The sequence below is a fragment of the Lissotriton helveticus genome, chromosome 7, assembly GCF_964261635.1.
Source record: "Lissotriton helveticus chromosome 7, aLisHel1.1, whole genome shotgun sequence".
NCBI lineage: Eukaryota > Metazoa > Chordata > Amphibia > Caudata > Salamandridae > Lissotriton > Lissotriton helveticus.
The window spans coordinates 1601261211-1601276747 of record NC_136068.1 but is presented as its reverse complement, the minus strand read 5'-3'; the positions used below and the strand labels follow the sequence as shown (position 1 = coordinate 1601276747).

At 48.8% G+C, this 15537-nt stretch overlaps 1 protein-coding gene across 10 annotated transcripts in view; it reads left to right on the top strand.

Moving 5' to 3' along the window:
- Positions 1 to 15537, top strand: part of LOC144770575 (carnitine O-palmitoyltransferase 1, liver isoform-like) — a 525217-nt gene that overhangs the window by 56694 nt on the left and 452986 nt on the right. The window contains exon 1 of one of the 10 annotated variants that reach the window (XM_078655214.1): positions 8295 to 8637. The exons of 5 other annotated variants lie outside the window; for them this stretch is intronic. In XM_078655214.1, coding sequence (XP_078511340.1) covers positions 8512 to 8637 — 126 coding nt within the window. In that variant the 5' untranslated portion in view covers positions 8295 to 8511. Of the gene's footprint in view, positions 1 to 8294; positions 8638 to 15537 lie in introns of those variants that run through there. 4 more of the 10 variants (XM_078655218.1, XM_078655213.1, XM_078655222.1 and 1 more) reach the window with 4 other exon arrangements.

The window sequence follows — 15537 nt, the reverse complement described above, 5'->3', positions numbered from 1 at the left end:
GTTAATGCAATTGAGGGCGTTGCCCTGTCTGGTGATGAAGGTGTGATGGGAAACTGTTTCGAATGCCACTGAGAGGTCCAGGAGAATCAAAGCGGCCTTCTCTCCATGGTCGATCTGATGTCTGGTGCGGCGATCAGGGCAGTCTCGGTGCTGTGGTTGGCGCGGAAACCGGATTGGGAGGCATAAAGCAGGTTGTCTTTTTCCAGGTGTTTGGAGAGCTGCAGTTTGAAGGCTTTTTCAAGAACTTTGGTGGGGAATGGTAGCAGCGAGATGGGGGCGGTAATTTTTGGGTTCGACGGGGTCAGCCAATGGTTTCTTTAAGAGCAGTTTGACCGCTGCGTGCTTTCATGCGTTGGGAACGGTGGTCGTGGTGATGGAGACGTTGAGGATGGGTGTGAGGGCGCTGCTAATTTCCCTCTGTCCCAATTGAAGGCATGGTGGAGGCAGGGTTCAGTAGGTGCTCCGGAGTGGATCATGTTCATGATGGCTGTGGTGTCCTGTGTTAGCAGATTCCAGTCCGTAAACAGGTGGCTTTGGGTGGTGTCTGCCGGCGTTAGAAGGTGGTTGACTTTGGTTGGTTGAGGGTCGAAATTGCAGTAGGTATCCAATATTTTGTCGTGGAAGTAGTCTGCTAGAGTGTCATAGAGGTCCTGAGATAGTTGAATCATATTCTCGGTGGCTGAGGGATAGGAGAACTGTCTGACGATGTTAAAGAGCTCCTTTGTCTGGTTTGTGCTCGTCTCGATGCGGTTGACCAGGGCGTCCTCCTTCGCCTCCCTGAGATTGTGTGATATTTGCTGAGAGACTCTTTGAAGGTGGTGCGGTCTGTGGGGTTGTTGCTGGTGCACCATAGTCTCTCTAGTCGCTTGCATTCTCTCTTTAGTGGTCAGAGTTCGGGTGTGACCCACCTGGCGTGATTGCTGGATCTGCTGGGGTTATATTTCCTTATAGGGGCGACTACTTTGGCGCGGTGAGGATCTAGTTGGAGAAGTTGCGGCTATCTTGGTTGAGGTTGTCAGAGGTCTGTTGGTGGTGAGGGTGGTGGTCCATTGGGTCTCGGTAATTTTTTCCCCACCTGTGGTGTAGGAGGATGGGGGGTGCAGAGTAGGGTTCCGTTGAGCTTGTGATGGCGAAGTATATGATTCTGTGGTAGGTCTAGGTTAACTCCGTTGTGTGGGAGAATTTGATTCTGATGTTGCTCATCTTGTCATAGACGTTGGCGGAGTTGGTGTCTTTGAGGTGGAAGTTGAGGTCTATGAAGATGTAGTGTTTAGAGTCGATGGCCAGGGCGGAGAGGAAGTCCGAGATGGAGTTGCAGAAATCGGGGCTAGGGCCCGCTGGCCTGTACGCGAGGTTCCTCTGATGGCTGTTTTGATGTCAGTTCATTTTTGGAAATGAAGGTGTTCCATGATGAGTGATGTGTCGTCTTCGGATGTGGTACCTTGTGGATGATGGGGATGCCTCCTCCGTGCTTGTTGGGGTGGTCTCTGTGAATCATCTTGTAGCCTTGAGGGTTGCACTTGTATTGTCAGGAGCTGATGCGGGGTGGGCCAGGTCTCTGTGATGAATATCTGGTCTGGGTTGAGGGTGGTTATGGTGTCCCAGATTTCAGTGGCGTGTTTGCAGAGGGATCTGACGTTGAGCAGCAGGCATTGGAACTGTTCAACAGGAAGAGGGGTTGTTTTGCAGGTCCAGCGGGTGCTTTGGTGTTGCAGGTGAAGCGGCAGCGGGTGCAGGCGAAGGGGTCCTCTGTGCACTGTGGAGAGGTGCTGCAGGAGCAGTTGTTGCAAGTTCGGGGTCTAGGGCCTGCAGCTCGGTGGTGTAGTACCAGCGGATGGTGGGAGATCCAGCATTCCTGTCGCTGGGCACAGTCCAGGTGTGGACCTTAGGCACACCCGCTGTGCGTGGCTGCACTGCGTTCTCCATTAAGTAGGTCCTGGGGAGGAAGGGGCCCTAGGAGGCGGGCTGGCGGTAGAGCAGAGCAAACGGCAAGAAAAATGGAAGCGGCGCATGAAGCTAGCTAGTACAAAACAAAGGCTGACTGACTTTTAATGGGCAACAAGAGGGAAAACAAAGTTAAGACATGAGTGGCTAAATGATGCTGCTGAATAAAGATATAGTGGCTAAACAAGTACAAACGATTCTGCTAAATCAAGGTACAGTGGCTAACAAAGACACACAATACTACTAAATAAAGGTAAAGTGGCTTAACGGGGACACAGTGGCTAAAACGGCAGACAATGGACAGGCCGGGCACACTTGCGACACTAACGGTCACTCAGGAAGTGGAGGCAGGCAAGCAGGGATCACTTGCTGGTGGGCTGGACGTGGCAGCCCTGCACACAGTAGTGGATGGGGGTCCGCTACCAGGTAGGAGCAGCCAGAGGTGTCAGGAAGAGCTGGCACAGGACCTGCTCAATGCTGCCACGCTGTGCACTCCATTAAATAGGTCCTGGGGAAGAGAGAGCCGCTGGGGTGGGCTGGCAGCAGAGCGGAGCAAATGGCGGGGAAAAAACTGGATTGGCGGAGTGGGCTAGCTAGTACTGAACAAAGGCTACCTGACTTGGTTCATTCTCTGTCTAGTAGTTCTTACACACAAGTGTGGGGCGGCCTGAAAGAAATATCAATTTAACCATATGCCAGTGTTGGTTTATTGAAAATTATGTCAGTACCTCAAACAAATTAACAAAACACTACTTTTGAAAGAACATGTTACTGCATAGAATAATCTCAGCCACCGTTCTTGCACTTCATTCCTATTGTGAACCTTTGGATTCTAAACTATTATGGTATTAGCTGTTAAATGATTGCATTACATCCGTTTTAACCTTCTTTTAATTCTATTTTTACTTTGCAAACTTGTTGGGGTAAAGTGCTATATCGATTTTAGTATACACGCTGGCTGGGCACAGCTGTTTATTGTACTGCTGTGGTAGACTGTATGTAGGCATGAAAATCTGGCATAGAAGCCATGTACTGTCCTCCTCACTTATTCATTCTGGTGGACTCTCTGCTTTCTTGCTAAGGTGAACGACATGATGAGTTCTCCTGGTACGTGAACCTTCTGTTTGTGTTTCTCAACAGTAGAGTTCTAGGCCATGCGGAACTGTCAGGGTCCACTCAGATTTGAACTCTTCTAAACAAGGATAACAACTCGCAACAGTTCACGAATTACACTTTGTGAGTTTGTCTGTAATGTTTGGGTACATAAGGAGTGGGGTAGTGCAGCATGGGTGTTTCCCAATGAGTCTGTAATCCCAAGATTGTAAAGCATGCTGTGTTCCCTCTTCTGCATGTCTTTCTGTGCTGATCTCCCTCCCTTGCATCAGTCATCGCAAGCAAAGATGTTGGAGCAGGAAGATTCCTTTGTGTTTACCTTCCATGGATAAAGTGGTTTCCAGGAGTTCATGCAGTGGCCTGAGAAGGAACACATGAACAAAGGACTGTGGACAAAGGCCAATGTAAAACACAGTGACAAAGGGCATGAAATACCTACTCAGTCCCTGCATCTTATTTTCAGCCCTGGTGACAAAAACTAAGCTCAACTTCAGCCATTGATTGCCTTGACGGTGTCGGGGTCAAAAACACCAGCCTGTTGGACATTGTAATATGCCTGCCATCGCCAATTGGTCTGGTGTGACTGTTCACATTTTGGAAAGCTTGCTTGCTTTGAACTGAACTTTACCTACATCAAAATGCACGCTGCAGTCGTTCAATCAATCAATCAATCAATCATAGTACTTGTAGAGTGCGGTACTTATCCGTGAGGGTCTCAAGGCGCTGAGGGGAGGGGAGGGTGCTGCTACTGCTCAAAGAGCCAGTTCTTGAGGACTCTTCTGAAGGCGAGTAGGTCTTGGGTCTGCCGTATGTGGATAGGGAGGGTGCTCCAGGTCTTGGTGGTGAGGTAGGAGAATGATCTGCCACCGTAGGTCGTTTGTTGGATGCGGGGACAGCGGCGAGGGCGGGCTGGCGGACCGGAGCTGGCGGGTGGTGGTGTAGAAGTCGAGTCTGCTGTTCAGGTAGGCTGGTACGGCGTTGTGGAGTGCTTTGTGTGGGTGGGTGAGGAGCTTGAAGGTGATCCTCTTGTTGACGGGGAGCCAGTGTAGGTCTCTCAGGTGGGGGGTGATGTGGCTGTGGCGGGGGACGTTGACGATCAATCGGGCGGGGACGTTTTGGATGCGTTGTAGTTGTCGTAGGTGTTTGGCTATGATTCCTGCGTAGAGCGCGTTGCCGTAGTCCAGTCTGCTGCTGACGAGGGCCTGTGTCACCGTTCTTCTTGTTTCGGTCGGGATCCACTTGTAGATCCTGCGGAGGATGTTGTAGCAGGAGGAGGAGACAGCGTTGACCTGCTTAGACATGGAGAGGGAGGAGTCGAGGATGAATCCTAGGTTGCGCGCATGGTCGGTGGGTGTTGGTGCTGTTCCCAGTGTAGTCGGCCACCAGGAGTCGTCTCAGGCTGAGGGGGTCGGTCCGAAGATGAGTACCTCCGTCTTGTCCGAGTTCAGCTTCAGACGGCTGCTCCTCATCCAGTCGACGACTGCATTCATTCCCGCGTGGAGGACGGTTTTAGCGGTGTGTGGGTCCTTGGTGAGGGAGAGGATGAGCTGGGTGTCGTCGGCGTAGGAGATGATGTTGAGGTCGTGATGGCGGGCCACTTGTGTGAGGGGGGCCATGTAGACGTTCAACAGCGTCGGGCTGAAGGATGAGCCCTGGGGGATGCCGCAGATGATGTCGGTGGCTTTGGATCGGAAGGGTGGGAGGCGGACGCTCTGGGTTCTGACGGAGAGGAAGGACGTGGTCCAATCGAGGGCCTTCTCTTGGATTCCGGCTTCGAGGAGGCGTGTCTTTAGAGTGCGATGGCAGACCGTGTCGAAGGCGGCTGACTGGTCCAGGAGGATGAGGGCTGATGTTTTGCCGTTGTCTAGTTGGCACCTGATGTCGTCTGTGGCGCCGGTGAGGGCTGTCTCGGTGTTGTGGTTTCGTCTGAATCCAGACTGGGACGGGTGCAGGATGTTGTTGTCTTCCAGGTGGCGGGCCAATTGCCTGTTGACGATTTTCTCGATGACCTTTGCCGGGAACGGGAGCAGGGAGATGGGTCGGAAGTTCTTGAGGTCCACCATGGGCTTCTTGAGGAGGGCGTTGATTTTGGCGTGCTTCCAGCTTTCCGGGAACGTCGCTGTTTCGAAGGAGATGTTGATGACCTTCCGTAGTTGGGGTGCGATGGCTGCGTCTGCTTTGTTAAATACGTGGTGAGGGCACGGGTCTGACGGAGATCCTGAGTGGATGGAGTTCATGACCTTGCGTTTCTCGTCGTCGTTGACGTTGGACCAGGAGGTCAGGCGGATGGAGCTGGTGGTGTTCACAGGGGAGGTGGAGTCTGGCGTTGTCGGGATGGTCATGGTGTTGAAGCTGTCGTGGATGTCCGCGATCTTGCGGTGGAAGAAGATGGCTAGTGAGTCGCACAGTTCTTGTGAGGGCGTGATGTCATTGGCGTTGGCGCTGGGGTTGGAGAGTTCCTTTACGATGCTGAAGAGCTCTTTGATGTCGTGTGCGTTGTTATTCAAGTGGTCTTTGAAGGAGGATCTCTTGGCTAATCTGATGAGGTGGTGATGTCTGCGGGTGGTGTCCTTGTGGGCTGCGTGGTTGTCCGGTGTGCTTTCGTCGAGCCATATTTTCTCCAGTTTCTGGCATGCGCGTTTGGAGGTCTGGAGCTCGTCGGTGAACCAGGTGGCTCTCTTGCTGGCGTGGCTGTTGGAGGGTTTCTTGAGCGGGGCAAGGGTGTTGGCGCAGTCGATGATCCACTGTCTGAGGTTGTGGGCTGCGGCATCTGGGTTGGTGGGGTTGGTGGGTAGGTTCTGGGGGAGGGTGGTGATAAGCTGGTCTTCTGTGACTTTTCTCCAGCAGTTGCGAGGCAGCTGTTGAGTGCGGTGGTGCGTGGTTGGTTTCTTGAAGGTGAAATGGATGCAGCGGTGGTCGGTCCAGTGAAGTTCGGTGGTGTGGTTGAAGTGCTACTTTAAATCGGGGTCTCCGTTTGACTTATCCCAAATTTCCACTGTTACTGAATATAAACGGGCCCAATGAGCCAGGCATCCAAATTCACCTTTATTTCAAGAAGATCTTTCCGTGCAGTGGAAATACATACACCAGAGTCAGGGCTTGGCTGGCCCCTCTGAAGGAATAGGGGAAAAATCATGGCCTGGATAAAAAACTGCTGTTACTTATAATGGAAAGGAAGGTACGTAGGCTGCCTGGTGTGCAGATAAACGTTCTATTTAATCCACTACTACAGACCCTGCAGCTCTATGTGATTCAGTAAGAATTTCTACCTACAAGGGTGGGGGGCCTATGTTCAGAGGCCTGTTTCCACGGTCTAGCCCGACCAGAGTCCTAATCTTTGAGCTCACACAAACCTTTACTCCTCACCCCAGGAGAGGTCCGAAGCATACATATTTGCCGGCTGTTATGTGAGTGAGGGAGGAGTTCAAGCTGCTCAAAGGGCAGACCACTACCAAAGACTCACCTTTCCCCCGTTTTACAGTTGATTAACTAGACCCCCATTTGTTTGGAATCTTCAATACTGCACGCCTTCCCATAGTTGATTCCCCTCTGCAGCCCTTGGCAGTGACACTCGACCGCCAAGTTGCATACCATAACATAACATGTGTTTTAAAAGTGCACGTTCACCCCAACTGGGTTCCTCAACGCATAATAACAGATGTTTATTGTTACCCAACTCAGTGATACTCATTTTATGGACCTCAGATGGATGGAAGACTGAGTGGACCCGCCGGGATTTGAACCTGTGACCATGAGGTCGAACACAGGCCCCTGCAGTGGATGAATTCATCCACTGGGCCACCAGACCCTGCATCAGTCCGTGGCTGCACAGCCTCTTGTTTCTTTGCAACCTTTGCGCTTGTCGACCCATTCTTCGCTGTGGGATACTGCCCGCTGCTGCATCCCCTTCCTATTGCACCCAACCAGTTCACTGAAGCTAGTTTGTATAGTCTGATCTATGGTATACTGCCACAGAAGGATACTGCCTTCTGCTGCGCCCCCTTCCCTCAGCTTTTGTGACTGGCAATTGACTGCTAGCCACAGTCACCCCTCAAACTATCATCACACTGGTCAGTACTTGTAGAGCGTGGCTATTTACCCTGAGGATATCGAGGCACTGCAGTCTGCTGGTCTCAGTCGAAAAGTCAGGTCTTGAGGTTCCTTCTGAGCTCGTTGAGTGAGGGTACATTCGCAGGTGGAGGGGTAGGTTGTTCCAGGATTTGGCCAGGGGGTAGGACAATGAACGGCATCCGCAGTAGTTTCGGTGGATGCGTGGAACATGTGCAGGTGCGAGGGAGGCGGAGTGCAGTTGTCTGGCGGGTTGGTGGAAGTTTAGGCAGTGGTTAATGAATGTTGTACCCTGGTCGTGGAGGGCCTTGTAGACGTGTGTCAGCATCTTGAACCGGCATCTCTTCTGGTGATGGTGGCAGTAGAGGTTCCTGAGGTGGGGCATGATGTGCTTCCGTTTGGAGAGTGGAGGATGAGTCTGTCCGCTGCTTTCTGTATGGTCTGGGTCTTTTGAGGAGCTGGGTGGTAATTCCGGCGTAGTGTGTTCCCGTAGTCCAGCCGGGTGGTGATGAGGGCTTCCGTGACGATCTTGTTGTTAAAGGGGATTCATCTGAAGATATTCCGGGGTATGCGGAGGGTGTGGAAGCAGGCGTACTGGCAACAGTATTATTGCCCATTATTTCTGTGCTGCCTGCATTACACTAAAACAGAGCGTCTTTACTGTTTGTTCGACAACCCTTTGAAAGCCGAAGCACAGGGATGGATGGACGTGGCATTTCGGTGAATTTACCTAGTTCAAGGTTCCACTTTTGTCTACTTGGCACAATGATGGCCAGCCGCCTGTGAGCCCGGTAGGACCGGAGAGCTGGCCTGAGCCCTCCACATCCTTGAGCGCGTCGGAGTCCACAGTGGAACACGGCTAAACAGTGAAAACAAAAGTGAAATAGGAAGGCGTGGCAGCCGGCCAGCCCAGATTTGACTTGGTAGACATAGTTCTTCCTTCTCCTTCATGTAGCACAGTGAACGCTTAGCTCTTTATTTCCGTTCACCAAGTGGATTGTCGCTAGGAGAGGTCTCTATTTCCCTCACTACGTTCCCCTGTCACTTGGTTCTGCATAGACCGGTTCTCGGTTCAGGGTTGGCAGAGAGTCCCGTGCCTGGGACCGGCTGCTGCCGCCTGCTTCCTCGTGGTTTGTGGACAATGATTTACCAGCTCGTGAACGTCATTCATAAATGTACAGCTTGTCACGAGCGAGAGGCCGCCAACGTTTCAGTGCCTCCTCCGGGGCCATTACGTTTTGTCACAGCCCGCCATGTCCTCGGCACTTCACCTCTCGCACAGCCTCCTTCCCACGCCGGCCCCTCGTGCCTCAGCCTCGCGTGACGTGGGTGAGACTTTCCGCGGCCTGTCAGCGGCGTGGGTTTCCGCGGAGTGCACATAAATAGATGTGTCGCCTGGCTGGAAAGGAGGCTGTCGAATTACTCCGAGCCAGACCCAACTGCAAAAGTGAGTGTTCAAAGGCGTTTATCAAAAGGGGAAAGAAGCTCTTGTTTCACAGGCAGCTGGGAAAGGTATAGTTTATTTCTTAGTAAAAAAAAAAGAAATACCGATTGTTTTTTTTGCGCATGCAATCAGTACCGCTTGTTGCACAAGTCCATCATCACCGAGGTGAAAGTTCCGTTTCAAATGTTCTCTTAACTTGAGAGTAGAACTGTGGGTCCCATTCCTCCTTCCCCCGCCCTGACTACTCTCCTGCACATTTCTACCTCCTGACTTTTTAGCAACCTCCATGCTGTGCGGTAAATCTGGTTGCGTCACATAAGACCTTGGGCAGGGTTAGACCGCGGTATAAAATAGGCTCGGGCATAACATTAAGTGACATCCACTTTTGAATTAGATAGCTAAAACGCGTCCCGCATTGGCAAATTGGGACAGTTTTGTACTTTTAAAGACACGCTGCATAGGCGTTTGGGCACAGTGTGGGAGACTGCATGTATGTGTGCTTGCTGCAGGCATGGTCTGTGGTAATATCCGAGAAATCAATGCTAAACACCTGCCCATAAAATCCAAAAAACAGCCCATTCACTCATTTGTAAGACCAGCCCTTCGGGCACCGCCAGACTGCCCTGATCAGTGGCGTAACATGGACGGGCTGCTTGAGCCGGTCATTCCAGTCTGACCCTGATCTCTGTTTAACAGCATTCTTTCCTCCCACCTCCTCTTCACTGCGTCTTTAGCCGTCGCCCTCCGGCTGCCTCAGACTTAAAAGAAGATTAGGTCAAAAGACCAGTAGCTCACGGTGCATATGTGGGGGCAGGGTGACAGATGAGCCAGTCTTTCCTCATTCCGCCCTGATCCCACTCATGTTCCTTCTTTGACACTTCTCCGTCCCTTCACGCCCTTGCTTTACCTGTTGCTCTCCATCTGTGCTGCATAACTGGATTGGGCAAAATATGTTTCCAGTTACATGGGCAAGCTTGTCTATTCCATTTTCAACCTGACCCCGATTACCTCTCCGCCTCTCCGTTCCTTGACAACCCCTCCTGCGATTCTCCTGCATCTCTAGGCCACGCCCTCCTCAATAATGACAACCAGATGAGCTTGTCTTACTTTCCTGCCCAGCTCCCAATCAGCTCTTCTTTCCTCAGTACCTCTTTTCTTTTCCCCTTTCGCCTCAGACCCCTTTGTCGTAGTCTCTGCAATTTTGCACTATAAAGCTGATCATAAAAATAGGTCTAAGGACTAGTAGAGCATCCTCTTTTTCCTCTCTCCGAAATATTTACCTCCCCCCCCCCTCACTTATTTTCTCCTCTTTTCCCTACCACCTTAGTGGGTTCACCCAGCCTCCATGGTACAGAGCATGGGTACTCACAAACATGTTCCCGGGGAGCCCAAATGTTTTGTCTCTGATATGCATGTTGATACCAACCAGAAGCTACTCATAAACCAAGAGCCATGTTGATCTCTAATAGAGAATGACTAACACAATCATGACCTTCAACAAGAACTAACTATTTATACGATCTCTTCTTAGGTACTCCTTTATATGTGACTAGCGTGCAACTTTTCTTATGATGTAACTTTTGTAAAGGTCTCTGATACCCTCATCGGGTCTAGTCCGCGCTATATAAAACTCTATAAATAAAATAAATTATCAAGGGCCACATTGATGCCAGCAGGGTGGTGGTCCGAAGAAGGTTCCGGGGGTGGTGCCAGCAAGGTGGGAGCATTGGAAGCGAAGCTTATACATCTGCTGAATTGCACAATGTGAAACCCAAACACCTGGAATAGCACAATATCAAACCAGAAAACCTGGACTGAATCCAGAGAGCCCCACTTTATCACATTGTGTGATCCTATTTCACTTTCCCTCCTTTTTTCCATTATTACAATATAAATATAAAAATTATTACATATAAAACGATGGCAAAATACATAACTTCAGGATGTGCAATACCTTCTCCTGTGTTTGATTTAATAAACTAAAATGTTTGCTTATAATAGGAACCCTGCCCAAATAGTGTACTTAACAATTGACCTGCATCTTAGTTCACTATTGACATTGTTGACAGGGTACGGAAGAATGACTGTACATTCATGTTTTAAAAAAATCCCTTTAAAAAATATTTACTTCTCAATGCACTGATATGTGATGTACACAGCTGAAACGGTTATGTATGTTAATGAGATACTGTTTCAGTTTGAAGAGATTTTATCTTATTTTTACACTTGCTGCAAGTTAAGCAGTGTAGGATAACCTAGTTACTTCGTTTCTTTAACTTCAGTCAACCTTTACATGAAGGCTTGCCTGTTTATTTAACTTCTTTTTCAATGTTAGTGCTGAGTCGAGATAACAAGGACACTAGTGCTGCTTTTGACTGGGGGCTAGGGGGTTGCAAAGTTCAAGAGGGTGGCGGCACCCAGTGAGTACAGAGGAACCGAAACAGCAAGAGGGCCCCTCATCTACTCAAGCTCTTTGTATGTCTTGGTGCTGGTAGGTGGGCAATAACATCAGAGGATGATACTCTTAATGGATCTATCTGTTGTTCTGTACTGTGTACCCATAGATGGAGTTGAAGCTGGTCTTTCCGTAGACCCCCCCCTCCTCCTTTCTGCTAGTTCCTTTTGGGGAAAAAAGTGTTTTTTGTTTCCTTGCCGTTTTGACAGACTGTGCTTCTAACTTGCACTCATGCCAGAATTTGGAATTTTACAGTTATTATCTGACTACCTTTTAGTTGTCAGACGACCTGAGGTCTTGCTTGCAGCTGCATTTTTTTAGGTCTCGTGACCTACAATGCGCGCAAGCGCATTTGGGATCGAGAATTCAAGTGCTCGATCGACTAGTGAAACCACTGCGGTTTCTTCACAGTGCATGTGAGGTCACGTGGCCACAAAAGCGGGTCACGTGACCACACAAGCACGCGCATCTCCCTATTCCGCCTGCATCAACTTCGCCTCCCGTCGCTCGTATTCCCGCCCCCCCGCCAGGCTCTCCCGCGCTCTGGCCTCCGAGAGCTTCAAAGCTTCCCCGCCCACTGCTTCACACTTCACGGCCGGCAGGCCGTGAGATCCATTTCTTGCTTCCCGCGCTCCGAGAGCTTCAAAGCTTCAAAGCTTCCCCGCCCACTGCTTCACACTTCACGGCCGTGAGATCCATTCCTTTAATACAGTTGGAAAAGCCCAGCCATCTGCAGTTCCTTGTTATTTATATTTAATTAGCAGCAGTAGCATTTCATATAATGTGTTTCCAGCATGAGATATTCATCGCTTTTTGATCCTTGCGCCTTTTCCCTTTCAGTTTGAAGGCTCGAGGTCTCCTTCACGCTTCACTACTCACAGCGTATTTATTTTACATTAGAGACTCGTGCTGCCCTTCACGCTCCACTGCACGCAGAATATTTACGTTTGGTTGGCTTAGCTGATGCGCACACACGCAACACCACACACACGCAACACCACACACACGCAACACCACACACACGCAAGCAACACCACTCACCCAAGCAACGCAACTCACCCACGCAATGCAACTCACACACGCAACGCAACTCACACACGCAACGCCACTCATCCACGCAACGCCACTCATCCACGCAACGCCACTCATCCACGCAACGCCACTCATCCACGCAACGCCACTCACCCACGCAACGCCACTCACCCACGCAACGCCACTCACCCACGCAACGCCACTCACCCACGCAACGCCACTCACCCACGCAACGCCACTCACCCACGCAACGCCACTCACCCACGCAACGCCACTCACCCACACTGTGCAGTGCACAATAGGTCTCGCAGTAGGAAAGTTGGAGCTATTGGTTTTGTAAATGACAAAGCCCTTTATGTTTTTAAAATGAAAACAAAAATAAAAGGCATTGTTATTTGCAATTGTAATAGCTCCAACTTTCCTACTGCGAGACCTATTGGCAACGCCAGTGCTTGTTTTATTTGCGATTTCTACTGCTGTGCAGGACCTTATAAAAAAAATAATTTAGAGCACCTCCACATTTTTCCTCCGTCTCTGTTCCCCGGTTAGTTCCTCCTCTGCCTATTCCAATATTATGTGTGGAGCTGTCTCCCTTTTGTTGTAGTTTGTGTGTTTGCGGAAGTGTCGTTTGGCTCTCAGCTGAATTCCTAGTTGGCTCATGGCCAGGGCTGGCCTGTGAGCCAAGAGCAGTACTGCCAAATGTGTTCAAACCAGCCCTGCTCCTTCCATGTTGCTCTCTCATCTCACTCCTCTTCTTCGTGTCCTATCTCTTTGCGCTCACTCTTGTAGCCCCCTGCCCTCATGCCTGCTGTACTCTTCCAGGGAAGCTGGAGAAAGTGACAGGCACCAGCAGAAGCCACCCTGCTCTAAAAGTCAGCCTCCAAAGGCTCCAGCCCACAAGGGAAATGCCCGGTGAAAAAAACCAGTTTGGACTTGCTCACAACGCACCAAAGCAACATCCGCTGCCAAAATCAGTAAACTGTAAATGTATACAGACATCCTATTGTGTAACCAGCTGGTCACACATAACCTGTTATTATCCTGTCTTCCAGGCGGTGTTTCTCTTTCTCTCTCTCTCTCCCGATTCTTGCTGCCGGTAACAAGTTCCTGTCTTAGAGATGGCAGGGTCTTTCAGCCGGTCTACATTTCCTGAAGCTGATGTAGTCCCCTTCATTACTTAAAACTAAATGTTTTCCTGATAGATATTTAAAACCACAGATTCCTCACCTTGTGAATATTCGACCAGCCATCAGACTGATGCCTTTGGATTCTTGCTTGTATGACAGACTATAGGAAATACTCAATAGTAGTTCCTTTGTCAATTTATTAGCACATTTTTCCAAGTTTCACCACGTTATGCATAAAATCACATACTTCTAAAGCAGTTCTTGCATTCCTTTTTCAAACCATGGGGTCTCCAAATTTATATGATATCCGTATTACACCCGTATAGAGTGTTCCAGCCACGAAGCAGTATAGAGCAGGTATTGCTTTATAGCCTTATCTTTCTTTCTTTATTGAACTGTTGACACGTTTGTGATCTACATCTTTTGAGACTCCTCGGGACAAAATACAAGGAAGTGCATTATTCCAATAAAACCATGCTCCTATTGGACAGACTGCTGCTCTCTCCTAACTAGCAAAGCCTAGTTTGGATAACTGTTATAATCTGCATGATTTAACCAAGACTTAATTTCATTTCTTCCTATTTGTGTTGCCTCATCAGTGCTACCCTGGATACAGTGCAATTTCATGTCTTCCTGCTGGAGCGGAGAGTCTAGGAGATTTAGGCTATGATCCCAATGTTTCAGCCTCTCTCCTGGTTCTTGGTGACCAGTGGGACCTGAAGGCCCAGTGGGCACAGTACCAGGGGTACGCATTTGATTCTATCCAGGTTTCAAAGGAGACTGCAAAAAATCTCCAGTGGTTGGTAATGGACCCCAATGGGTCAGTGGCAGATCCCTAACCCACCCAGAGCAGACATTGGTCATGGATGCATCACTGTTGGTCTGATGAGGCTATCTGGAAGAGGTGGAGATCAATAGGTTCTGGTTTCTGGCAGAAACCAGCCGCCACCTCAGTTTGTTGATCCGCTTGGCTTTGAACGCCTTTATACCATCTAGATCTAGTGGTCTCCTAATTGTATTTCTGGCCTGTCTCTGAAATTGCGATGTAACATATATTCTGATAGTTCATGGTGCAGACTCTCCAATTGCGGTCGTGGAATGGCCTGCCTCATGAATATTAATTAGGCAGATCGCGATTTGCGGCACCCTCATTGGCTACCTATTCAGCATTGGTGGCCTGCAAAAGAACATTCCCAAACAATTAGCTATATATTTTGTTTAGTTATACACATTTCTTTTTTTTAGAATATACAGAAATAAAAACAACTAAAAATAATATCAACAGACGTAAAACTGTATGCATGAGGTACGAGTTGATGAGATCCACCTCCCCCTCCCCAAATAAAAAAACCCTTTGTGATATGAATTAGAACAACTGTTTAGCTGGAGTACAGAGCTAATAAGGAGGAGGAGTAAGAGTGAGAAAAACAAACCCTAATCATAAGATTGTACTCTAGTACTTTGTAAATGTGGTGAGTATTTGTACATAATTAAAAGATTGGAGTGAGCGTCGCTGAAAGAGAGTGCAAACCTAGAGATGTAAAAATAGGCATAAGCAGATCAGATTTGAAGTGAGAGAGAAGATCAGTACATTTTAATAGGGGTGACTGTTGTTTCCTGTGCAACCTAATCTGTTCACTCAAGAGTGGTTCTTAAGAACATGGAGTAGTAAGAGTTTTACTATCAGGTAAAGGAACTCCCATCTTAAGGATTGTTGACCTTCTGAAGATATTCTTCCAATGTATTGCAACTGTGTGAATAGTAACACAAGTTCTATTATCAAGAGTGTAAGGGCTGATGGGCACATCTTAGAAAGGCAAGACATGCTCACAGCCGAGGAGCTGCACGTATGCCAAGTGTAGTTGTAAGAAAGTCGAGATCTCTGTGAATCTTAAATGTCTTCGAGGTGTGGCCTGATGTTGTCCCAAACTAGATATCTGAATTTACAACAAAAGAAAATGTGCTTGAGGAAACCTTGTATTTCGTATATGTGTTGGAAGACACCAGAACCAGGAGTTTGGTAGGAGTCCAAAACATTTTATAGAGGGAGTCGTATTTACATTAGGTATGTGACAGGCTTTTGATAGTGAAAGCATTGAGACAGATGGCTGACCAAGTCTCCTTGGTCAAGCTGGATTGTCCCCAGATTGTAGAGATTTTAGCATGATTGAAATTCCTCAGGCCTAACTTAGGGGAGGTTGCAATAGTGATTTCTTAGTTCAAAAGTAATCTGATTAAATGGTTGAAGTATAATGTGGTAAAGTGATGGAAACAGAAGAATAGTGTCCTGCAGAGACTATGGCATTATTTTTAGTTGTAGGCATTTATGCGAAAGATGTAGTTCTTAGTTGGAT